Source organism: Lutra lutra, chromosome 16, assembly GCF_902655055.1.
Source record: "Lutra lutra chromosome 16, mLutLut1.2, whole genome shotgun sequence".
NCBI lineage: Eukaryota > Metazoa > Chordata > Mammalia > Carnivora > Mustelidae > Lutra > Lutra lutra.
In genome coordinates this window covers 18,772,842-18,797,740 of record NC_062293.1, presented here as the reverse complement: position 1 = coordinate 18,797,740, position 24,899 = coordinate 18,772,842, and the positions used below count along the sequence as shown (strand labels likewise).

Genomic DNA, 24,899 nt, shown 5'->3' with positions numbered 1-24,899 from the left:
AGGCGGGCGGGGGCGGGGGGGGGGGGGGACACCGGGCTGCCTGGGCCCTCATGGCCGTGTTTATCCGGGGTGGATTTTTTTTTAACCCAAAGGTTAAAGCGTTTCTATTTGAAACATCTATTTACATTCCAGAGTCCAAAAAAAAAAAAAAAAAAAAAAAATACACAAGGCAGCCGAGCTCCAGGCCTCTATATCTGTCCCCAGCCGCGTCACAAACACAGCATCAGAGCTGCGCAGGGGGAACATTCTTAGCCCTCTCCCGGAGCCGCTGAGGTGACTCACACCTCCCTCCTGCCAGCATGGACCACACCGCTGATCAGAAAGCTAGGCAGTGCATGCATGCGCGTGTGTGTGTGGTGGGGGGACACAGGGATCTGGAAAGAGGGCTGGCCCAGGGGAGGTCTATGCAGGGACAGGCAGCCTTAGGGAAGGGACAAGAGCAGCAGGGCTCCAGCCTGTGAGGGTTTTGGGGTCTAACTTGAAAGAAGATAAGAGAACATGCTGAGGAGGCAACTTCAGACCAACTGCCAGCCGCTGCTGGGAGGCAAGGGACAACAGGGGAAAAGGGCAAGATGCGTGGACCGAAATGTGCATGATGAGGGAGAACTGCCCGTCAAGTCCTCTGCCCCCGCCGGGGGACCAGCTCTCTGAGGCTTCCAGGCAGGGGTCCACAGGCACTTAGAGCTTAGAACTGAGAGCTGCTAACTCCAACAGACCAAGGCTAGAGCTCTGGGTTTCCATTTCCTCCCAGGGGATGGTGTCGGTCCCCCGCATGGCCAGCCCCCAAGGTTAGGCCCCCATCCCAGGGGCCTGTGTGGGCACCCTGCAGGGCTGGCTCCTAAGGTTAGGCCCCTACCCTAGGAGACTCTGTGGTCATCACTGCCCAGGCAGAGGGCAGGCCTTATTCCAAGGATTTTCCAAAACTTCCCAAAACATGTCTTCTGACGCATCTTAGTCCAGCTGCAACATTATCCCTGGACGGCTTAGAGCCAATCACAGGCACCTGCGGAGACACACAGTTCCCACCTCCCAATTCAAAGCTTGGGACCCCCACCCATGTATCCAGAGGCCAAGACTCTCAGTACACAGGCACACAGACACCCACACCCAAGTGCCAAGCCACTGCCAGGAGGGGCCAAGCGGGCAAGGGTCCAGCAGGCCCCTCCCTAAAAGAAGCATCTCGCGGTGCCGGCCCAGTGGGAATGCTGTGCCAGAATGGCCTGATGCTGCCAACAGGTTCCTGGGAGGGAGGGAGGGAGTGGCCCAGCTCTGGGGGACCCCACCCCCAGCCAAGAGCCAAAAATGTCCCTGCTGAGAAGGTGGCAGGACCAGGGGGTCCTCAAGTCCAAATGAACTGGAGTAACACTCCTTCACCATCACGAGATGGGATGAAACCAAGGCCTGAGGGACAGAGAGATGAGGAAGCTAAGGGAGCCAGGACCCCCGACATGCCACCTGCCAGCCTCTATCTAACCCTATCACACAGCCTCTATCTAACCCTACCACATAGCCTCTACCTAACTCTACCTAACCTACCTAACCCTGCATCACATCTGATTCCCTGGGAACTCCTGACTGGGAGACTTGCAGAAGCCACATGCTCCCCCAAGAACCCAGCCAGAGGAGCTGGGGTCGCCTTTAGTCTTGTGGACCCTCAGCTACAGCTTATTCCCTTGCCCGGACCTGGGGAGCGGGCCCCTGGGAGGCAGGTCACTGACCCACTTCCTCCCCTCTGACCACAGTGCCAACTAGGCCAGGATCCTCCAGCGATCCATGGCCCCCAGCAGCTTATGCCGACCCTGCCAGAGACCAGAGAGACTTGCAAATGCAGCACAGTGTGGCTAGAGGGTACGGCAGGGAAGGCAGGGTCGGGCCGGGGAGAGTCACGGAGCCCACCTCAGGAAGCCCAGCTCCCCCGACCGCCCATCTTCTCAGCAAAGCCCTCCACAAAGATCCAGGCAGGACCCCAGCTGGGTGATGCTTAGAGCCAGACGCTTGCCCCCGGGACAAGGATGCGTGACGGCAGAGGGCAGGCGGGGACACCGAGGCACTCACCTGCCACAGGGATGCCGTGTAGAGGGGTCCGAGGCAGAATTTCCAAGGCTGGTTCCCGGCCTGACATCCCATCTGCTGAGAAACAGGATTCCGTCTCATAGATGGTCTGCAGCATCTCCACGAGCCCCTGAGCCTTGGGCACCAGCAGCATGCCAGGGAAGGGGCCGCCGGAGGCGGGAGGGGGCCGCTGAAGGCGCGAGTCGGCCAAAGGGGAAGGTGGTCGGGCGGGGCCCTCGCTGCTCAGGGGCTCCCCCAGGCCACTGCCGCTGGGACCCGGGCAATGGGGAGGCGCCTCATCCGGCCTGGGCGCTCCGGGCAGCAGGAGGAGCCTGGAGGCCCCAGAGCTACAGGCCCGGCTCTCCGCTAGAGGGGCATCAGACCGTGGGCCTTGCCCAGCTCCCAGGAGCCGGGCTATATGGCTGAGCACTCAGGGGACAGGAAGGGGAGCTCAGCAGGCAGGCGGGCTCTCTGTGTTCCCTCCCAGCCCTGGGTGACAGCTCTGGGCCTGGCTCCCTGCTCCTCCTTCCCGAATGAGCCGCCGGCAGCTGGCAGGAGACTGAAATAGCAGTTGGGGGAGGGCCCTGTCTATAAATAGGTGGAGCATGCTCAGGGAGCCGCCGGCCGGCTGCCAGGAGCCCAGGAGCCCGGGCTGGCGGAGGCCCCAGGGGGGGAGGCGCGTTCCACCCCAGGAGGAAGCGCCAGGCAGGGGGATGGGGGCCAGGGGAGGGCCCGCACTCAGGGCCAAGGCCACAGAGCCGGGTGGCCGGAGGCTGGGCTGGGGAAGGGCACAGGCCAGAGTACCCATGTGTCTGGGACCGGCTCGGGCGCTATTCTTGGCGGGCGAGGGGCCGGAGACCCAAACGCCAGATTCAATCTCCACATTCCCTCTAGCCATCAGAGCAGGTAAAAAAACCAGAAGGGTCTGGGAGAGGGTGGCAGACAGGGCCACTTGCCCTACCCTCACATCTTCCCTGGAGCCCTCCTACCAGCCAGATGGGAATTGATTTCTGTCCTCCCTCAAGAGCTGGAGGGTGCCTCCCCAACCCCTCAGCCAGAAGGGAGACCCCTGGGCAGCAGCTGAATGGCAGCTCCCTCCTACCCCTACCCCCTGGAAGGGTGTCACTTCCAGGGGCTGCACAGCTGCCATCCAGGGAGCAGAGGCAGCCTTCCCGGATAGGCCTTGGCCCTCACCACGGAAGGGGACCGGGGAGCACCTGCCCACCGTGGGAGCACACACAGCTCCTCCCTGGCAACGTACCAGGGGCGACGCTAGCAACAGCACATACGTCACCTCGTTTACTCTGCACGATGACCTCAGGAGATAGGTGCAGGTGGGGAAACTGAGGCAGAGAGATGCAGTCACTCACTCTAGGTCATACAGCTGCTTAAATGGTAAGGCCGGGATGTCTGAGGCTCCAGTCTGAGTGCTAACCACCACAGCCCACTGCCTCCTACACAAAGGAACACATGAAGCTGCCCCAGGGTTTCCATGAACAGGTACGAAGACCCCCAGCACCCCAGGAGACACAGGCATGAGGCTGGAGCCCCTCTAAGAACTTAGGAAGCTGATAAAAGCCAGCCCTTCCCTCCCAGCTCCAGGCCTGGCACAGCAGCCCATGCTCCTGGGGCCCTGATGGGACCTCGGGTTAGGGACCCACAAGGACTGGTGATGCCCGCCTACCCTGCCCACTGCTGGCTCATCCCTCCTCCTCAGGTTGTGCCTCCCACTGGTACAGAGATCCCACTTGGCCCCCTGACCTCACTGGAGCCTTTTAATAGCCTGGTTATTCCTGGGTCTGGGTCCCCCTCCCCCTTTCCTGATGTCACAGTTGCTATTTTAGAACCCCCTCCTGGCCCCTCCTTGCCCCCGACTCCAGGCATGGAGCCAGGGACACCTGTCCTCTCCCTGGACTGGATGACCTCACCCTCCTGTCGGGAGCCCTGGAGGAGCTGGCCAACCAAGGACACAGTAGCCATGGCGCCCACGGCCCATCTTCCCAGCTGGCTCTGGCCAGGCAGAGAGGACAGCAAAGGGGCAGGTGAGGGGAGCACGGGGACAAGGGAGGTGGCGGAAGTGGACTTTCCCAGGCCCTGGACTAGCCGATATTCTATGATAAGATATACACTGAGGTGGGGGATGGGAAACAGGACCTGAACAAAGATCCAGAGCCTCAGCTTCTCTGCCACGGTAGACTCTAGAAAAATGGTGATGGAACAGTGCTCCCCGTGGGGGTTTGGAATTGAGAGACACCCCAGGGGTAGGCCTGGGGACCTCATTCACAACCTCCCGCTCCAACCTCATCCTGGCTGACCAGACTCTCTGAAGAGGAAGAGAAGGGAAGACCAAGGTCCCCTCAGTGGGGTGATGGGCAGCAAACTCAAGACAGCCCCAGAAGGCCGGAGGCAGCAGCCCCTCCCAGCTCAAGACTCCACCCACCCACGCTGGGAGCAACCAGAAGGGCTGGCTAGCCCTGTCCCGGCTCTCTCTGCCTGCCCCAGGCACATGAGAGTATGGTAGGGGAGCCCTGTTCTGGAGGAGGAGAAGTCATCAGTTACAGTGACTGAAAAGCGGGGCCCCCCCGAACCCAGAGCAGCCAAAAACCCAAGGGAAAAGAACTCCCTGCTAAGGGAAGACAGGAGCACCCAGGGGATTGGGCACCCAGAGGTGGTCAGAGCCTGGGGCTCAGGGCAGGTCCCAGCACTGTCAGGACTTCCAGTAACAGCACGAGGTGGGAAGCAAAGTGCCAGACAGCCAGATAATCCTCCATGCACTTCCCAGAATCCTCCAGGGGAATTAGAGACAAGACCTGGGGTGGGGACAAGTGTCTTCTTTTCCTCTGAGATTCAAGTGATACAAGGTCCTCTTAATGTCTAATCTCAATCCTTCCTGCTTTATAGCCTCTCTCTCTGCTGTTCATTCATCTTCTCTGTCCCAAGCCATCCAGCTCTCCCAAGGGTCATCCCACAAATCTTCCAGAACACCCACCAAGCACAGGGTGCGTGGGCTCCACTGGGAGCGAGCACCACCCCCTCCAGGCCACAATGACCTCATTCCCTTCCTAGAGGCTGGCCTCAGGCCTCCTAACCCTCTAAAGGTAGAGGAGGGAAAGAGCCCAAAGCTGGCTTCTTGAGCTCTTCTAGGCTCCCATTTCCTGGGTACAAAAGGTTGGGGGAAGGCCCTGACCTAACAGAAGAAAGCAAGCCTTCTTCGTACCCATTACAAATCCAAGGGCTGGCTCAGGTGCGCCCTGGGTAGAGCAGGGGGTGCCGGCTGTCCCAGGGCCCCGGAGCCATCAGGCCTGCCTGCCCTCCAGTTTTCTCCTGCCCTTGGAGGCCCATCATGCTGGAGCCCGTTGGCACCGCCCAGGAGCTGCCAGGTGCCAGGTTCTGTGCCAGGTGCTGGCTGAACTCTGTCGTCTGAAACCCAGTCCCGGAAAAACGTGAACACCTACTTTGGCCTCTTTCACATCCCCTTAGGGCTGACCCTGCCTCTGACTATCCCATCTGAGTCTTCGATGGGACTTTCGACTGATGAAGCGGGAAAAGGAGGGCGGAGTAGATCCCAATCTGCAGGGAGCAAAGGTGCACCAGGGGGCACCAAAGCGAAGATGGGATGCCAGGAGTCCACTTCCCAGACCCCAGGGCCCACGCCCGCACTGACCCACTTTCTCCTCCTCAGGGCTGGCTGCCTGCCGTCCCCAGGGGCTCGGAGGCAGAGCCTGAGCCTGAGGCTGGGAGGCAGGACACCGAGGTTCCTGGCTCCACCCCACACCCATGCCCCAGTTTCTCTGGTCACCCAGAGGGGGCAGACACTTTCTCTCCCTCCTTCCTGGGAAAGGGAAGGAGAGAAAGTGTGGAGAGTGCAGGGAGGTGCTGGGCAGGCCGGTGTTGTCATGAAGCTTGTCTCCCCTCCCACGCTGGGGCTATGGAACCTGGCCGCCGCCTCCTGGGGCCCTGTCGCCGGCCAAACTGGATCCCACAGGGGCCCTTGCTCTTGCCCTCCTTCCTGGGCAATGGCACAGAGGACAGGGCAGAGATCAGAGCAGGCCTAGCTCCCAGGGCCCAGGGCCCACGCCAGCTCCCCCAGTCTAAGCCCCAACAGGGGGCAGGTTCTGTCTGTCCTTCAATCCCACAAAGGGGAGCAGAAATTACCAGTTCCAGAAAAAGAAAGAAAGCCTCCCTCCTTGAGCCCCCTTGGGCCTGAGGAGAAGCCAGACACCGGGGAGCAGCCTCCTCAGGGAAGCAGAGGCAGCCCCATCAATGGCCTCCGCCTGTACTCCCAAGACTGCAAAAGAGGCAAATCAGGTCAAATGCTGGCGTGCAGCCCAGCCAGAGGTAAGTCAGTCAGCTCCCACTCCCTGGGGAGGAGGGGGGAGCCCCAGAAGTACACTTCTCTCCCCGCCTGCCGCCCCTCACTTGGGACCTGCTCTCTCACTGACTTGTTTGCTAGGGGGGCAGGGATGGACCATCTTCTATTTTTCTTCTGTTTCCCCGTAGGCTGAACTCCGGGTTGGGCGTGTTGGGGATACTCAGGCACTGGCCAGCCGGAAAGCTCCCACACTGAGAGAACTGGAGGGAGCCAGGGAAGGAGGCTGTTCTGTGGCCTGAGGTTAGGGGAGCGGGTCTCGGGGATGCAGGAGAGGGCACGTGAGAGGTGGTCCTGGCCAGGGCAGCCAGGTCCTGGGGACGACCCATTCTCATCACTCCCACCTCTCCCCCAGGGCTCCGTGCTCTTCCTGGGGCTCCGGTCAGCGTATCCATAGTGAAGTCAAAACCCATCTGCCCGGCTACAGTTTCATCTTCCTTCTGTGGTGTCCAAAGGCACGTGGACCGCAGGCTGGTGCCAGGCACCGGGCACCGGCAGCCCCAGCCCAGATGCCACTCTGAGCTCTGGGAATAGCCGGTGCTGGGCCCCTCAAAAAGGAGAGCTGTGTGGAAGCTGGCCGCCTCCCCGGCCCAGAGCAGCTCTCCCTCCACAAGGAGAGGCAGCCCCAGAGCCCCAGGGAAACTGGACGGGAAGAGCTTCCGGGGTTTGCCCCCAAGCAAGGATCCCAGCCTTCAGGCCTCTCTGCAGGCCTAAAATGCAGTTCCCGGTATCTGGCCCCCTCCTCCTCGCCCTCTTTCTCAAACACGAGAAGACAGCATCTCCCCCTGCTGGGGGGAGCTGGAAAGCCAGCCAGGAGGTGAGACCAGCTCTACCTATAAGCCCCACTGTTGGGGGGGCGCAGGCTCCTGAGCCATAGGTGGACCCTCCCTTCATCTACCACCATACTCTCACCAGCCCTGGCCGAAGTGGCTGCAAGAGGAATTTGGAGCACCAGCATCTGGAAAGGCAACCCAGTGGCCTCATCTAGCCAAGGTGGATTGTTGTAGCCTTTCACTGTTCAGGGAATAAAATCCCAAAGCTGGGAAATGTCCTTCCCAAGCCATCATCAGATGCCTCTGGGCAGATTCTGTTCCCTTGGCCCATGGTCTGACCCAGGCTCAGTGTGAATGTAGGTGGCCCTGGATAGATCAACACAGTAGCTTAGAGGAAAGAAGCCACTGGTGCCCAGGAGGGGGGCCAGGGACTGGGGAGAACCCACCAAGCCTCTCCCTTCCCTTGGCCAGCCCAGCCTCAGAGGAGGAAGGAGGAGGTCAGAGCTTGACCGCCCATCCCCCCCAGCCCTGGAGTCCCCCAGCACCTCTCCGTGTCTAACTCCTAGCCACAGCCCCTCCAGGTTGAATGAAGGCAAGGACAGAGGCGGTGGGGGCGGGGGGGAACTGCACACACTGCAGGAGGTTGTTCCCTGGGCAAAGCTGACCTGGGGAGTCTTGAGGGCCCAGCCCTCACCAGCTGACACGCTATGCTGCCTGCAGCCGTGCCCTGAGGATGTCATGTCACAGAGACAAAGGGGAGGGGGCATAACCTTGACCAAAACAAAAGGCAAGAAGCCAAACAATCTCACTAACTCCCAGCTCCCTGAGTCTACTGGAACTTCCAGGAGCCTTGTCAGGACCTCTGCCACATCAGGTCCCCCCAAGAGAGAGCATCAGGTCCAGCAAACTGCTGAGAAGCAATGAAATGGGAGGCAGCCTGGATTCGCACCCCCCATCCCTGCCGATGCCACTTCCATCCTGCAAATGGGTTTCCATCTCCAGGTCCTAGTTCTCTTATCCCTAAAAGAAAGGGAAATACCCCTCTACCCCTCCGGAAAGAGACGTGGGGGTTTAGGCTGGGCCGTGGGGGCTGAAGAGGAACAAGACAGACTCTGGCCCTCTAAGACCGTGCAGAAGGAGACAGCCAGGGAGAGAAGGCAGTTATTACCCTGACCACACTGACCCATGACCCTCCTGGGAAACTCCTGAGGGTCCAGCTCAGGCCACTTGGACACATCACGGGCATACACCCAGACCCACCCATACATAAAGCCGCCTGGAGTCCCACCCATGGACTATTTCTGGCAGCACGAGGCAGCCTCCTAGGAACAGAGGGGAACAGGACATCACAGAGTCAAAGTCCCCAGATCCAAATCTGGGGACCCCAGTCCGGTGCCCAAGAAGAGAAGGAGTAGTCCACCCAGATTCAAAGGAGAGAGCCAAGACTCCTCCATCAACGTGACATCGCACCCCCCATCCCAGTACCACACATCCCAGCAAAGGCTGAGGCCAAAGGCCCTGCAAACACTCCCCTAAGAAAAAAGCATGGAACGGAGAGAAACTCCACCGGGATAAGAAGCACCACAAAAAGGAAGCTGCATTCAGCTATTGTAGGAAACCTTCCAACATCATCCCCGGCTGGCCCAGAGACATTCAGGGACACATATCCCCTCTCAGGCCTGCCTGTAGTGGCAAACGGGGCCGGGCAGAACCGGAACAGCAGGCCCCCGCGATGAGACGGCAGGCATGGGGACGGAGTCGGACCCGTGTCCTCCCAGGGCCAGGCTGGACTGTCAGCCCATATTTCCAGCTCTATTCCTCAGGTCATTCACTTCAGGTTTGCCTCGTTCCTTTCCTGGAAATGCTTCTCCAGTCCTGACCCCCTCGTTCCCTTACAGCTCAGACCCCGATGGTCAGCTGGCCTGGGCTAGAAACTCACCCAGCCCCCTGAAGCCAAAACCACCCCAGGGTGCCCTTCTCTGGCCTCCCAGCTCTTACCCGACTCGGTGGGAGAGTTCATGCCGGCTCTGGGCCCACAGGAAGCTGGCGTTGGGGGCTGGGATGGGAAGGGGTGGAGCTGCGGTGATGTCAAGAGAGACAGACGATAACAGACAGACGGACGGGACAGGAGCCCGGGGCTGCTGGCCTCTACTGCCCATCAGAGGCCATCCTTCGGGGTGAGGCAGTCAGGCACTCAGAACAGCATCCCTAGGGAGAGATGGAGCAGGGTTAGAGGCCCCCAGCTCGGGAATCTGAAAGAGTTGAAGGAGACCTCAGGGCTTGTTGGGTTACACTTGGGGAAGAGAAGAGGGACACCTGTCCCAGGCTGGAGGGGGGGTGTGGGGGGCAGCAGAAAGCAACAGCACTGGCCAGACCCTGGCTTCTTAACTCTGAGGCTGCCAGCACTCAAGGAAAGGGAAATGGCTACAGGAGCCACACCCAAAATCCTTTTCAGGTGACAGTGTCCACTGCCAGGTGGGAAGACCTTACAGACCCGCTTGGGTGCCTGACATGGGACTGGGTGTCCACAAAAGAAGAAAAGCGCAGGGAGATTTGAACTCTTGTCTGTGGCAGTGGGAAGATGCGGGGCTGGAGTCCCGGGAAGAAGGTAAGGGAGACACTGTTCTCCCAGCCCCAGCTGCCTGGGTGGGGACCCTCAGGCAGAGTGCCACTTTCTCCTTCCTCCCTAAGCCCTGTGCCACCCAGCTCAGGAATTGTGACAGGCTTCTGTCTTGGTTTCCCCCATTCAACATCGAGTGCAGGGAAGAAGGTAACTGCCTCTCTTCTACCCATAACCCATGCCATTTCCAGGAATTTGGAAAGGCAGAGACACGCACCCCACTGGGGTCCAGGGCCCAAGCCCAGGGCTTTGCGTGTGTTGGAGAGACAGTGCCCTGTGCAAGGAGGTCTGAACACCAGCCTTGGCTTTACCTGCCAAGCCATGGGACATCCAGGCTGAGACCACCCAGAATAAAGGACACCTTTTCCCAGTGTGTACAAAGGTGTCAACGGTGTGTCTGCCCAGACCAGTACAGTAGTGGGGGATATCCCAGTATTACAGGACCGTGAGTTTGCCAACCTGTCCCACTCCTCCAGCTCCTCGCCTTCCTCTGGCCCCATGGTTAGCCTTCCACCCTCAGACGCTATGCCTGAACCCACCTGGGCCCATCCCTGAACGGCCCGTGAACCACCCCAGACATGACCTCATTCATTCTCTTCCAGATGAAGGGAGGCCCTCCAAAACCCAGTGATAAAGTGAGGTAGCAGGAGTGATCCAGTGAGGCTGAAAGGAGTGAGACGTGTAAGCCCAGACTCTGCTCCCCCAGCTGGGGAGGGGCAATCAGCTCTCCCCCACCCCCCCAAAAGCCCCACCTCCTGGCAGGATTCACTATTGTTAAGCCTTGCATTCTCATCAAGGATTCCCAGGAGTGCGGTCCATTTGGAGCCAGTAGCTAGGGAGTCAGGCATGGCTGGGACACAGGAACACGAACACACACACACACACACACACACACACGCACGCACGCACGTGTGCACATGTGCGGAAGACCTCAAGCCTTCCTAGGCCTGCTGCCCTCTGCTTTCACCCACAAGGTTGGGCCTCTGTAGCAGAGAAAGGTGCACTCAGATAGGGAGTTAGGAGGAGGCAGAGAGAAGGGGCTGAATTGCTCCTGGCAGGCACAGGTATGGGGCAAAGACAAAAGAGGCTGCGCAGGGCTCAGGCCAAGCTCAGGAATGTGGCAGGTGGGGCTGTCGGTGCCCTGGCAGGGCCCGCGTGGGCAGGCGGCTCAGCCCGTGCCCACCCCAGGGCTGGCGCCCATTCCTGCTCACACCCTTTCCCGTGGGCTGGGGAGCACAGGTTCAGAAATTCCCACGATTCCCAGCAGCCTGAGTGGCCCAGCCCATCTCCTTAGTGAAAGGCGCCTCCACAGCAGGGCGCTGAGAAGGGGCAGAGTCTCAATGGTACAAAAATGGAAGTTAAGATCAACTCTGACCGCCCCCTCCATCATCTTCACCACCCCCCACAGAGAAGAGGAAGGGAGGGGCTCCTAGAACTCCATTTGGCTCGGGATTCAATTGGGCCACGCTCCTCCCCGCTCTGTAGGACACAGCAGGACCCCTGGGCCCCATTCGCCCCACAGCACAGGGTGTCTCCCAACACCTCTATCAGGCCTCCTGAATGAACAGGGGCCCCTCTGGGAGACAAAACAGAGTTCACTGCCTGATCAGGACAGGTACAGATTCTTGTCTGGGGCGGGGCATGAAGGGGGAAAAGGACAGGGGGATGGTTAAACCTGGTTATCTGGTGCCTACTCTGCTGCAAAAATTTCGCTGTTGCCTACAGTTATAGGAGGGTCTCGGTGGGCACTCAGGGGCCAAGGGCCGTGTCACTGCTGGATGACAGCACACGTAGATGCCAAACCAGTGAGCAGCCTGGCTTCCATGACTCCTAAGCAGGCAGACCCCCCCAGAGCCCAGTCCCCATCCCATCGGCTCTTGCGGTCAGACCTCCAGCTACGATGGCACGGAATGAAGGAAACAGGGTACATCTCCTCCTACAAGCTCATGGCTAGACACGGGGTGGGGGCAGGGCAACCCCCCACCCCCACCCCATTCATGAGTAATAAAAACTCTGGCAGAAAGTGGGAGGAGAAGGGTAGACAAGTAAGGGAGACATGCAGCAGCGTAAGGACCCAAAGGCCACAAATTCACAGTGGTGCCCCGCAGGTATCTGTCCCTGAAAAACTCCCTCAGCATTCCTGGGGAGTCAGGTGTCCCTCCAAGGGCCTCTCTGGAACCTGGACTCCAGCACCACCAGGCAGCTTTCTCCCCAGCCCTGAGCACTGCAGCCTGGGGTCCCCTCCCCAGGTCACAGATGGCCTGGGGAGCCATCTGAACCAAACCCTGGGAACTGAGACTGCCCAGAATCGGAGATCTGTTACAAAGACCTCATCAGAGAGGTGCAAACCCACACATCCCATCCCAAGGCACAAAAGACCTCTCATCTCAACCCCTCCTGCCTGGGACCAGAACAGATCACTTTCCCAGCCCTAGAGCTTCCACCATCTGGTCCCTCCCCCAGGCGGGGCCACCAGTAGCCCAGGATTATCAGAGCCAGGAGGGGGTGCTGACTTGGATGTCCAGGCCCCAAACTAAGGGAATGGGAAGAGAACAGGAAAGGAAAAAAGGCACCAGGCTGACAAATTCATTTTTGCAATCGGCCCATTTCTGTTTGTCTGCTCAGACGCAGCTCCAGGCATCTGCACAAGCCAGATGGAGGAGGCTGCTATTTCTAGAAAAAAAAGGGGAGGGGGGAATGAGAGGGGAGGGAGGGAGGAGGTGGAGGCAGAGGGCAAAAACCGGGTCTGTTTGCCCTAAAACCTCAGGCAGACCCATACCCCCTCCCCAGCACTACCAGACAGGGTCCCCATTCAAAAAAGGGCTGGGGCGGGGGCTGGGGTGAGGTGGGGTAGGGGAAAAGAAAGGCAGAGAAAGTTTAATTAGCCAAAGTCGACTACAATAGGCCCCCTCATGGGCTGCATCAGGTTTTCATTCATGAGCAAGCGACAGTGCTCCAAAAATGCCAAGAACCGCCCCCCCTCGCAGTCTCTCCCCCCCCAAGGAGTGCGTCCTCTAGCAGGCTGGCTGAGCCTGATGCTGTGTTCCAGACATCCCTCCTCAAAGGGATGTGAGTAGGAAGAATTAATTATTAAAGAGCAGCTGGTACTTCGGCACCGACTGCACTCCCCCCAAGCTCCGAAAGCTGATCCCCCTCCCCCTTATGGAGAAACACAAACTATACCCCCCACCCCCATCCCCAGGCCCCATTTCCAAACACTGGGCTAGGATGCCACCCCTAGGGAAGGAAAAGCAAACCTTTGTTTCTGCAGCTACTTGGAGTGGGTGGGGCATGTGATACCCCCCCCACACCCCCATTACTCGGCCCAGCTACTCCCGAGGATATACTGGGGAGGAAGGGAAGGCTGGCACAGGGAAAACATGTCCTCCAGCCTTGCCCCCAAGTAACTTGCACCTGGTACGTGTCTCTCTGATCCCGGGCACGCATACCCGACAGAGTGGGGATACTGGGGGCCCACCCCTCTAACTCAGAAAGACCCCTACCTGCCCTGTCAAAACAGGTCAGATTTAACTCCAAGGGGAGACACAGCAAAGAGAGGATTCAAAAGGAGCAGGGGCAAACTACGATTGTCCAAGCTTTGTGTTTAGGAGGGAGAGGAAGGAAAGAAGACTGGAATGAAGAAGGGAGCAGCCCCCAACATGGCTCACCCACCAACCCAGCCCAGCCCAGCCTCTCAACTTACCCCCCTCATCTCAGGGACCCTGGTGCCTGGAACTCGGATCAAGGACCCTCTCTACCTCTGTCCTCTGAACCCAAACCGGCCCAGGGCAGGGCCCAGCCCCCTCCCCCGCCCCCCCCCTCCAGTCCTGCAGGGCAGTCCAGTCAGGAGCACCTCTGGCCAAGACTCCTGGATCTCCCAACCTCTGCCTTCTTTTGTTCCTCCCATCTGGGACCTTCCTCCCCTCTCAGGTAACCCCAATCATCACCATCATCACCCCCAATCACCAAAACGAATTCCAGGTCCCAGAAGCACAGTGGTCACCCGTCAGGAGTGGTGGGTCTTTGAGCACCCCCTCAAAAGTAACTGCAGCTGCCACCCTTCCTCTTGGGGACACAGGTCGTTTCAGAAGGCCAACAGTGGGGGCATCAGGTGGTCACCTCTTCCCCCAAATGGGGCACCCCCACCTTCCCCACTTCTCCCTCCCCCCCCAACAACCAGACTCCCAAATTAATTACTTATCGCCCAGCCAGCATTTATCACCCCCTCTCCCCCCCGCCCCCACCCCCCGCCCCACCCCCCCCACCCCCCGCCACAGAGAAGGGCGGGGTAGGGAAGCAGCCTCCCTCAAGTTGAAAGGCACAAGCAGTGTCCCTGCCTTTATGAGACAGGGACCCAGGATTAAAAATGGGGGGCATCCACCCCAGACAGGAAGGAGGGGAGCTTTCACCTCTCCCTAGCTCCAGGGTGTCAGACGGAGAAGAGGGCGGGAGCAAACGCAATAACGCCTCACCGGGGAAGGGGTGAGAATAATGGGAAAGAGAAGTAAGGTGGGCCCGCAGGCCCCCTCCTCACGCACAGAAGTCAAGGACACAAAATCAAGGATGCGTTCTTGGGTCTGGGTGGAAGCGCTGTGGGGTGGGCAGCGCCCCTCACCTCAGAGTACCAAGAAAGGAGTGTCCAGTGAAGAGGGGTCTGCACAGAATCCGGGTGCAGGGCTCAGATCGCTCGGCAACGCAACACGCGCGGCCCGGGAAGGGGCAAATCAGGCAGCCCCCGCCGGGCTCCGGGCAGTTTGAGGGTGCGGGTCGCGGGAAGGCGGGCCCCTCCCTCACCTGCAGGGAACGCGCCCCTGCACGGGAGGGGCGTGGAGGGGCGCGCGCAATACCCCGAGGCCCGGCTCCCGGGCTGGCGATGCTCTCGGGGGGCGCCGGCTGGCACCGGGCGCCGGGAGGAAGCAAGGGGGTCGCGGGCGCGCGCGCGCGCGGGGAGCCCGCGGGCAGCGACGGCAGGAGGAGGGGGCGCCGCCTCGCGTCGCGGGGACCCGGGGGAGATGGGATCTGGGCTGGTGCGGCGCGCTCACCCCCTGCGGCTCGAGCTCCGGCTTCGCGGGCGGCGGCGGCAGCAGCGGCGGCGGCAGCAGCGGCAGCGCCTCCTCGACGGCTCCTCCATCTTTGCGGCGGCTCCTCCGGCTCCGCTCGCCGCCGCCACCAACAACAACATTCGGAGACGTCACTCCCGTCACGTGACCCGACCCGGAGCTAAAAATAGACCCAGACCCCCCCCCCCCTTTCCCCGCCCGCCCCAGCTTCAGCCACCACCAACTCCTCCCCTCCCTCTCGGCCCTCCCCGCCGGGCGGGGCCAGCAGCGCCACCGTGACAGCTTCTTAAAGGGCCGGCACTCATCGAAGGGCAGGGCTGGGGAGAGGGTGGAAGGCCAGAGGTCGGAGCCCCGCGAGGAGTGGTGGAAGGAGCATTGCTGGGGACCTGGTCCGGCTGCTGGGCCCTGGCCTTTGGGACGCTCGACTTTCCTCCCTGCGCTTCCTCGACTTCCTTTCAAACCGTGGATGGTGCAATCGTTGCCTGCCTAAGCTTCTCTCTAACACGTCCTCCCGCGATGGGGGAGGGCAACTAGGGATGGATTCCTAGGGACTGGGAGGGCCGCGGAAGGCCCCACCTAGGGGGCCGGGCTGGGGTCGGATGGCTGGGGCAGGTCCTGAAGCCACCTGATGCCACCGCACACACTGCATCCATGCCAGGGAAAGAAAAGACTGGAAAAATGGATGTAACAGCTCAGGGCCTTCAAAAGGAAGACTTCCGGTTCCTGACTGATGCCATCCACCTCTACAACTCCCCTTAGGACCCAGTATGAACATATGTGATTAAACCTAGACAGTTTGTCAATGACCCAGTCATTTCACTAACAAAAATTGATCCTAAGGAAATAAGCATTGTGTTCAAAAATAAGTGGAGACGGAAAGAGGTTGTTTATAATGGTGTTGGAAAAGTTGGAAACAACCCGAATAGTCACCAGCAGGGGATTGGCAAATAAACTGGTGTACGCACACTCAGCAGAATACCATCCAGACCATATATATATATATATATATATATATATATATGTCTGTATGGACCTGAAAGATGTTCATGATACATTGTTTTCTTGAAAATCGGGTACTACAGAATTGTTCCATTATTGTAAACAACAACAAATTAGATCCAAATGTGAATACATATGTATATTTAAAAGCTTAAAATAATATATACCAAAATATTTACCTTTTGCTTTCTTCATCTTTGTATATATCTGAAATTTTGCAATGATCATGTATTACTTAATCAGAAAAAGTAAATGAAATAAATATTTCTGTAATGAATTTTAAAGGTTGTTCCTACAAAATAGCTCATGAATCAGTCCACTCCACCCCCCCACGACCATCCCTCCCCTGGCTTGGTCTAAACCAAATCATCCCTGGCTTGAGACACTAGCTGCTTCTGTGACAGGTCCATTCCTGCCTCCATCCCAGGGCCCTTCCAAAGCCAGAGTGACCCTTTTGGAACACAAATCTAATAGGAGGAGGGCTTAAAACCTTTCCAGTTTGTCACTGAAATCTGTATCTGACCTGGAAAAGTGGCTTCCCAACTTTAGGATACTTACAAATACCTTTTTCAGTGGGGATGGGGTCCACAAATATTCATTTTTAATAAGTACCCCAGGGAATTTGCTGCAGCTGGTCCTTCCTTCATACTTGGGAAAAAAGCAAATAAACAACCTAGAAGCTTCTATGTACATGATCTGGTCCCTGACCACCTCACCTCTCTTCCTCTAGCTGCCTTTCCCTTATGGCCTTGAACTGTGTGCCCTTTGCTCCTCAGGGCCTTTGCACAGGCTGGGCTTTGTTTTGGTTTGGTTTGTTTTTGTTTTGTTTTTCTGGATGCTCCCCTCCCTCCTCCTCTTTGTCTAGCTAGCTCTTACTCATCCATAGAACTCAATTAAATATCACTTCCTGAAAGTGCCCTTCCTTGGTTCTTTAGCTAAATTGATTCCCCTTGTTATATACGTTTTAACTGACCCTAATAACGACTTGGAAATATGCACCTATTTGTGGCATTATAGGGTCAGTATCCGTTTCTTCCTATAAACTGCAAGCTTCTTGAATGCAGAAACCGCACATCTCCTCCCAGCAGGGCGCCTGGAACAACAACGAAAAGACTTAATGAGTATTTGTTGGGTGAAATGAATGAGTATTAAAAGATTAGGTCAGAGCAAGCACTTTGTGATTAGACAATGGACTCTGAGCAGAAAGACCACCTCCACAGTCACCCCAAGACAGAGATCCTCTTGCCTCCACCCCCATTGCTGTCACTCTTGATCAACCTTATGTTGTCTCTAGGGCAGTTGGGTTGGGCGGGGATTTGGCTTTCTCAAGGCTTTGGTTTCGCCTCCCCAGAGTATGGGCCACTTGAGAAAAGAGGTATGATCATATTTCTTTTTTTTTTTTTTTTTAGATTTTATTTATTTATTTGACAGAGAGAAATCACAAGTAAGCAGAGAGGCAGGCAGAGAGAGAGGAGGAAGCAGGCTCCCTGCTGAGCAGAAAGCCCGATGTGGGGCTCGAACCCAGGACCTGGGATCATGACCTGAGCCGAAGGCAGCGGCTTAACCCACTGAGCCACCCAGGCGCCCCTATGATCATATTTCTTTTTGCCTTTCCAGCACCTAGCACATCACCTTCTGCGTAGCAGGTACTAAGTCAAGGCCTCGGGATCCTAAAGAGCTGCAATTTCTCCTCTCAAGATCTCAAGAACATGGGGAACATCCCCCGTGGGATGATAGAGGTCAGTAACCGTCATGGAGCACCCTGGCTAAGCACTTCCTATTCTATAGAGGAGGGGACTGAGGCTCAGAGAAGCTAAATAACTTACCCAAAGTCACAGAGTTCATGCAAGCAAGAATTGGGATTCAGACTCAGGTCTTGGGGCGCCTGGGTGGCTCAGTCAGTTAGGCCTCTGCCTTCCACTCTGGTCATGATCCCCGGTCCTAGGAGCCTGCTTCTCCCTCTGCCTGCTGCTCCCCTTGCTTGTGCGCTCGCTCTCTCTATCTCTCTGTCAAATAAATACAGTCTTTTTTTTTTTAAGATTTTATTTAGTTATTTGACAGACAGAGATCACAAGTAGGCAGAGAGGCAGGCAGAGACAGAGGGGAGAAGCAGGCTCCCTGCTGAGCAGAGAGCCAGATGCAGGGCTCGATTCCAGGACCCCTGGGATCATGACCTGAGCCAAAGGCAGAGGCTTAACCCACTGAGCTACCCAGGCGCCCCAACAAATAAAGTCTTAAAAAAAAAGAAAGAAAGAAAGAAAGAAAGAAAGAAAGAAAGAAAGAAAGAAAGAAAGAAAAACAACAACCTTCAGGTATCTCTGTCTCCCAAACACAAAGGATAGGACTTGAAGGAGCTGGCTTTCAGTGCTCTAGCCCTCTCTTCTGGAGGTCCCTGAGATGATCACTTCAGTTCTCCAAGAGCCAAATGCCCCAGAAGTTATAAGAATTTACCATACAAGACCCTGATGAGCCTTCAGATTTTCCCTTCTCAGCTAAGTGGGGGTTAAATAATCCTGTACTCCCTGTGTTTTTTAGTACCTGTGGTAGTGTTGGAGATCTAGAAATGAATCTGCCTTTAAGAAACTTAGAGTTCCGGGGCGCCTGGGTGGCTCAGTGGGTTGAGCTGCTGCCTTCAGCTCAGGTCATGATCCCAGGTCCTGGGTTCGAGCCCCACATCGGGCTTTCTGCTCAGCAGGGAGCCTGCTTCCTCCTCTCTCTCTGCCTGCCTCTCTGCTTACTTGTGATTTCTCTCTGTCAAATAAATAAATAAAATCTTAAAAAAAAAATTAGAGTTCCTCACAGAGAATAAAACTGCCTTTTGCTATGACTTATGAGTCTTTGCTAGGACCATTCACCACGGAAATGAGGGTCATGAGGCTGTCTCATTAAACGCTACCTCAGTTTCCCAATGTAGAGTGAGTCTGCAGCTAGAATCCAGTAGCCAGTTAGGGAACTTCCGCCCCAGGGATCCAATGGTGAATTTGGCCTCTCGGTAGAAAGAAAGGAAATCAGTTTTGGAGGAAAGCTGAGCCTTTAACCTATATAGCCTGACAGGTTGTTAGCACTAATAGACTTTAAGAAGAATGCATCAGGGGAGAAGACTGGGGATTCTTCTGCTGAACAACACTGCTTGGGTCTTTGGGAGTAGCAAGCCCTATCCAAAATCATGAGAAATGTCCCAGCCAGTACCTGGAGCAAGAGAGAGAATGAGCTTCCTCCGTGCTCAGCAGATGCTGTTAAACTGATAACACCCATCGCCAGCACACCCCCTCTTGCTCACCCAGGCCTCGGCCCTCTAAAGTTAGCCTTGCCTGGGGGAGCCTGGCTGGCTCAGTGGGTAAAGCATGTGACTTGTGATCGCGGGGTTGTGAGTTTGAGCCCCACGTTGGGTGTAGGGATTACTTAAAAATAAAGGCTTTTGGGGTGCCTGGGTGGCTCAGTGGGTTAAGCCTCTGCCTTCGGCTCAGGTCATAATCTCAGGGTCCTGGGATCGAGCCCCGCATCCGGCTCTCTGCTCAGTGGGGAGCCTGCTTCCCCCCACCCTCTGCCTGCCTCTCTGCCTACTTGTGATCTCTGTCTGTCAAATAAATAAATCTTTAAAAAAAAAAAAGTCTTTTAAAAAATTAAAATGAAAAAGATAAAGTTAGCATTGCCTGCGGCTCAAACAGGGCACCCAGTTCAAATGTGCCCCCACTTCCACACTCTGACCTAGAATTTTGTATGCAGTGGAGATCCTCAGATCCATGCCCAGGATTCCAAAGGCTCTGGCCAGAGTGGTCTAGCCCACCGTTCCAGCCTTGGGTGGGGCAACACTTATGTGGTCCTGTGGGCCTCCAAAGAGTTCCTGGGGTGGAAATAGTCCAGTGGTGCCTAAATATAGGCTTAGGCAGAAAATAATATGGAACAAGGGAAAACGGAGCTAATAAGCCCAAGCAAAAGGCATTTATCAAAGGGAATATGCATTCTTTAAATCTATCAGTTACTAAGGCTCATTTGTACAAAGGCATCTTGTTTTTAGCAAGAAATTACTGAGCAAGAAATTACTGAACATGTTGAAAAGTTATGAGACACAGCACAGTGCAAGGTACTGTGGGGGCTGCAAAAAAAAATAATAATTATTATAATCAATAAGAAAACAGGACAGGAAGTGAGATAATCTGGGTCCTCCGATCAGCTCTATCCTGGTGTGTTTTTGGATGAGTCATTTTCCCTCTGGACGTTAGTGTCCTTATCTGGGAAACAGGACTTGGACTTCTGCTCTCTGAGGTCTCTTTCAGTTCTGACATTCTGTGAATTCCAAATTAGATGTGATGGCAGATGTGACCACATCCAGCATAGCTCCGGGAGTTCAAAGTTTGGGCTGGACCTTCATTCCTTGCAATGCTTTAAGGTTCTGTCCTGCCCTTGGGCTGTTTACAATATGTTCAAGGAGCCAGAAGAGAATTTATTTCAGGGCAGAAAATTCATGTGCCCCGAGGCACAAAGCAAAGGCAGTCACTGAGGACTGAATCATGCAGAGTATAGTGCAATGTCCTCCCCACTCCAGGATGCCTGAGTTAGGCTCAGGTCTCCCTGTGTGACCTGAACAAAGGCCCTTCTTCTCTCTGGGCCTCTGTTTCTTTATCTGTAGGATGAGAGGGTTGGACTGGATTTCCTCCCTTCCAGCTAGAGACTTTTCTGGATGGTCCAACAAGGTAAAGTTGAGAAGGAAGGATGGAAAAGGAGTTCCTCCTTCCCTCCCTTCCTCCCTTCCCTCCAGGGTCGTCTTCTCTGAACTTAGGACTGAAAGGAACTGGTTTCAGGCCAGCATCCAACAAGAGTCATCTTGACTGAGATGGTTGGGGACGAGGGACAGATAGGTACCTGGCAAGCTGCCATTCCTCTGCTGGTTTCCTCATCTGTAAAATCGTATGTGTGGATGGATAACTTCTTCTTTTTTTTTTTAAGCTTTATTATTATCATTTTTAGATTTTTATTTATTTATTATTTTAGAGAGACCACATGAGCCAGAAGAGCAGAGAGAGAGGGAGAAAGAGAATCGCAAGTGGACTCCTCGCTGAGTGCAGAGCCTGACACCAGGCTCAGTCCCACGATCCCCAGATCATGACCTGAGCGGAAACCAAGAATCAGACACCCAACCGAATGAGCCATCCAGCTGCCCCCGGATGGATAGCTTCTGAGGTTTTTTCCCTAGCCCTGCGAGCCAACAATTCTAGAGTTACAGCTCGAAAAACCAAAACCAAAACCAAGAAGGCCTAGCTGGAGGCAAGGGCTTCAGTCATTCACTTGAAAGTGTTACCTGGCCCTCAACACCTCTGTCCCTTCCTAAGCTTCCCAGCTCCTGCCTTCCTGGAATAGAGATCGGAAGTAGGTCCCTGTCTCTTCACTCAGCAATAACCAAGCCTGGAGAAAGCCAGAATCATAGACTAAGCTATGAATTTGTTTAAAAATGGGGCACCTGGGTGGCTCAGGTCATGACCTCCAGGACCTGATCTCCAGGTCCTGGGATCAAGCCCCAGGCCCTGCATCTGGCTCCCTGCTCAGCGGGAGCCTGCGTCTCCCTCTCCCTCTGCCTCTTCCCCTGCCTGTGTTCTCTCTGTCTCAAATGAATAAATAAAATCTTAAAAAATAAAATAAAATAAAAATAGACTGTCCTGGGTGCAGCTACCATCATTTGTCACAGTGCATTAAACACACACACGCACACACACACAAATACACATTTACAGAGAAAGAGCAGAGAAAAGCTGCCAGTCCTGTGGTCTATAGGTCCCAGGTTCCTCATCCAGCCTCCCATAGCAGCAAGGTACTTGCTAAAGGACAGCAGGTGACCAGAAGGTCTAGGATGGACTTCAATACTTCTTAGCCCAGAACCCCGCAGGAGCCTGGAGTGGTTCACATAGGACCCTCATACCCCCTTCAGCAACAAGGAGAGCAGGAGGTCCAGGCGAATGACTGATAAGGAAGCTTATCCGCTCCCCCACATCCTGCAAGGATGCTAGGTCCTGGAAGTGAGGCCCACAATTTCCAGGATGGCACAGGGTTCCTCCCTGCCTGCTCAAGAGTCAAGGCCATGTGGACACAAGAGCACAAGGAACAGCCATGGCCAGTCCCATCCCACGTGTCTGCAGGTTCCTCCAGAGTGTCTTCTCTGGGCAGAGCATGCCTGTTGGGGAGGAACAGAAGATGCAAGTATGCCTGCCCTCTCAGAATTTATGATCCTTTGGAAACCACAGAACCCCCAAAAGCAAGATGGGACAGTGGGGATGGAGGGAGCTGGGACACACAGACCTAGAGAAGTTCAGGCAAATCATCTGCCCTCTCTGAGCCTCAGCTTCCCCTCTGTGACTGGAGGGTTGGGTCCTTGAATTCTGGAAGGCCCTCTTGGCCCCGAAGTCGTGAAACAATAGAGAACAAGACACAGCGGACCTACACGCTACATGGAGGGGCATGGACCATGGCCACTGAAAAACCGGCCTAATTGCCCTCCCTCCAGCAAGCAAGCAGTCTACAGGTGACATATGCTTTGTCCCCTTTCTTGTTTTGTGGGTTTTTTAAATATTTTATTTATTTATTTGATAGAGAGAGATCACAAGCAGGCAGGCAGGGAGAGAGAGAAGCAGACTCCCTGCCAACCAGAGAGCCCAATGCAGGGCTTGATCCTAGGACCCCGATATCATGACCCAAGCTGAAGGCAGATGCTTAACCCACTGAGCCACCCAGGTGCCCATGTCCCCTTTCTTGTACACATTTATTGAGCAACTTCCTTTCAAAAGGCCTTGTCTCCTATATTATCATTCTCACAACTCTATAAGGTAGATGTGATGCCTTCCCCCTTCTGGATAAGGAGAGTGAGCCCAGGGAAGGTAAGTAAGTGGCTGGGCCAGGCCATGACCCAGGCTCTCTGGGTACAGCACCAGGGGAGGTCTCCCTGGCTTTGAGGGGTTCTTCCCCCCAATAGACAGAAACAGCTATGTCCTCTTTCTCCAGGGAATTCCTTGAGGATCCAGGACCTCCATGGGAAGTCCTTTTTTTTTTTTTAAGATTTTATTTATTTATTTGACAGAGAGAGATCACAAGTAGGCAGAGAGGCAGGCAGGGTGGTGAGGGGGGAAGCAGGCTCTCTGCCAAGCAGAGAGCCCGATGTGGGGCTTGATCCCAGGACCCTGGGATCATGACCCAAGACGAAGGCAGAGGCTTAACCCACTGAGCCACCCAGGTGCCCCTCCATGGGAAGGCCTTGATTCATGTGTCTGGAAGGCACATTCCATCATTCTTGAGCAGCAGGGTCTTTGCATATCTGTCCTGGCCAGTAGACAGCTCAGATGACAAACTTGACCTGTACCGTTTCATTTCGTCCTCCCGTCCACAAGGTGGGCATTATTATTATCATCTCACTTTTAAGACAAGGTTCAGGAGACTTAACAAACCTGCCCAAAGCCACAAACCCAGTAAAGCGAGGATGTCTTCCTGACCTGGACATCAGGAGCAGGCCCCTGTCTCTATACTCAGCAAGGGCCGGGCCTAGGGGAAGCCGACATCATGGCTCCTACAATAAGCTATGAATTTGTTTAAAAACAAAGACTAGGGGCGCCTGGGTGGCTCAAGTTGGCAAAGTATCTGACTTTGGCTCAGGTCATGATCCCAGGGTCCTGGGATCAAGCCCCACTTTGGGCTTTTCTCTCAGCAGGAGCTTGCTTCTCCCTTTCTCAGCAGCTCCCCCTGCTTGTACCCTCTCTCTCTCTCTCTCTCTCTCTCTCTCTCTGCATATCAAATAAATAAAATCTTCATAAATAAATAAATAACAAATAAAAACAAAGACTCTTCTGGGTGCAGCTACAGCCCAGGTGAGCAGGGTAAGAGCCTGCTTGGTTTAACCACTGGATTCTGCCCTCCATGAGACGGTAAAAACCCAATCAGGACTGAAGCTCTGCCATTTCCTAGCCGTGAACTTGACATTTTACTTAAGGGGCCCTTGGGTGGCTCAGCTGGTTCAGTGACTGCCTTTGGCTCAGGTCATGATCCTGGAATTCCTGGATGGAACCAGCATTGGGCTCCTTGCTCAGCAGGGAGTCTGCTTCTCCCTCTGACCCTCCCAGCTCTCATACCCGCGCTCTCTCTCTCTCAAATAAGTAAATAAAATCTAAAAAAGAAGAAGGAGGAGGAGGAGGAGGAGGAGAAGAAATTCTACTTAAACTCTTCAAATCGATTTCCTCACCTTTAAAACATCCTCTTCCGTGGGTAGCTAGCTAGGGCATGACAGGAGCACTTGTGTGAAAGCCCAAGGGGCGGGGGCGGTCAGCCACAGGGTAAACCTCACCCTCTCCCCTCCCCAGCCTCTGTGTTACCCCTCCAGGGTTCTGTGGTGGTTGACAGGCTACTTACTGGCCACACCCACTCCTTGTGCAAGGTACTCACCTTCCACACCTGACATGACTCCTGCCCCCACCTGCTCTCACCTTGCTGTTTCCACCTGAGTTCCCCATCCCACTCTCCCAGGCTTTGTAGAACTGCCCTAGGGATGGGTGGGGATACAAGCTCATACAGCCACCCCGAAGTCTGTTTCCCTGCTCCAGGAATCCTGCAGGAGCAAGGACTCCAGGCTGGGGGCAGCGAGAATTAGCAAATAAAAATACATACAGGAGGGGCACCAGGGTGACTCAGTTGGTTAAGTGACAGCCTTCAGCTCAGGTCATGATCCTGAAGTCCCGGAATCGAGTCCCGCATCGGTCTTCCTGCTCAGCAGGGAGTCTGCTTTTCCCGCTGACCTCTCTCCTCTCATGTTTTCTCTCTCTCTCTCTCTCTCTAATAAATAAATAAAATCTTTAAAAAAAAATACGTAAAGGATGCACAGTTAAATCTGAATTTCAGGGGCACCTGGGTGGCTCAGTGGGTTAAAGCCTCTGCCTTCGGCTCAGGTCGTGATCCCAGGGTCCAGGGATCGAACCCCACAATGGGCTCTCTGCTCAGCGGGGAGCCTGCTTCCTCCTCTCTCTCTGACTGCCTCTCTGCCTACTTGTCTGTCA

At 55.6% G+C, this 24,899-nt stretch overlaps 1 protein-coding gene across 7 annotated transcripts in view; it reads right to left on the bottom strand.

Moving 5' to 3' along the window:
* The window catches only part of HDAC5 (histone deacetylase 5), a 36,974-nt gene extending 21,962 nt beyond the window's left edge, over positions 1–15,012 (bottom strand). For 4 of the 7 annotated variants that reach the window (XM_047706163.1, XM_047706164.1, XM_047706167.1 and 1 more), the window contains exons 1-3: positions 14,857–15,012; positions 9,193–9,402; positions 2,056–2,130 (exon numbers count right to left, since the gene is read on the bottom strand). In XM_047706163.1, coding sequence (XP_047562119.1) covers positions 2,056–2,130; positions 9,193–9,214 — 97 coding nt within the window. In that variant the 5' untranslated portion in view covers positions 9,215–9,402; positions 14,857–15,012. Of the gene's footprint in view, positions 1–2,055; positions 2,131–9,192; positions 9,403–14,856 lie in introns of those variants that run through there. The other 3 variants (XM_047706166.1, XM_047706169.1, XM_047706170.1) reach the window with 2 other exon arrangements.
* Between the last annotated feature and the right edge of the window lie 9,887 nt (positions 15,013–24,899).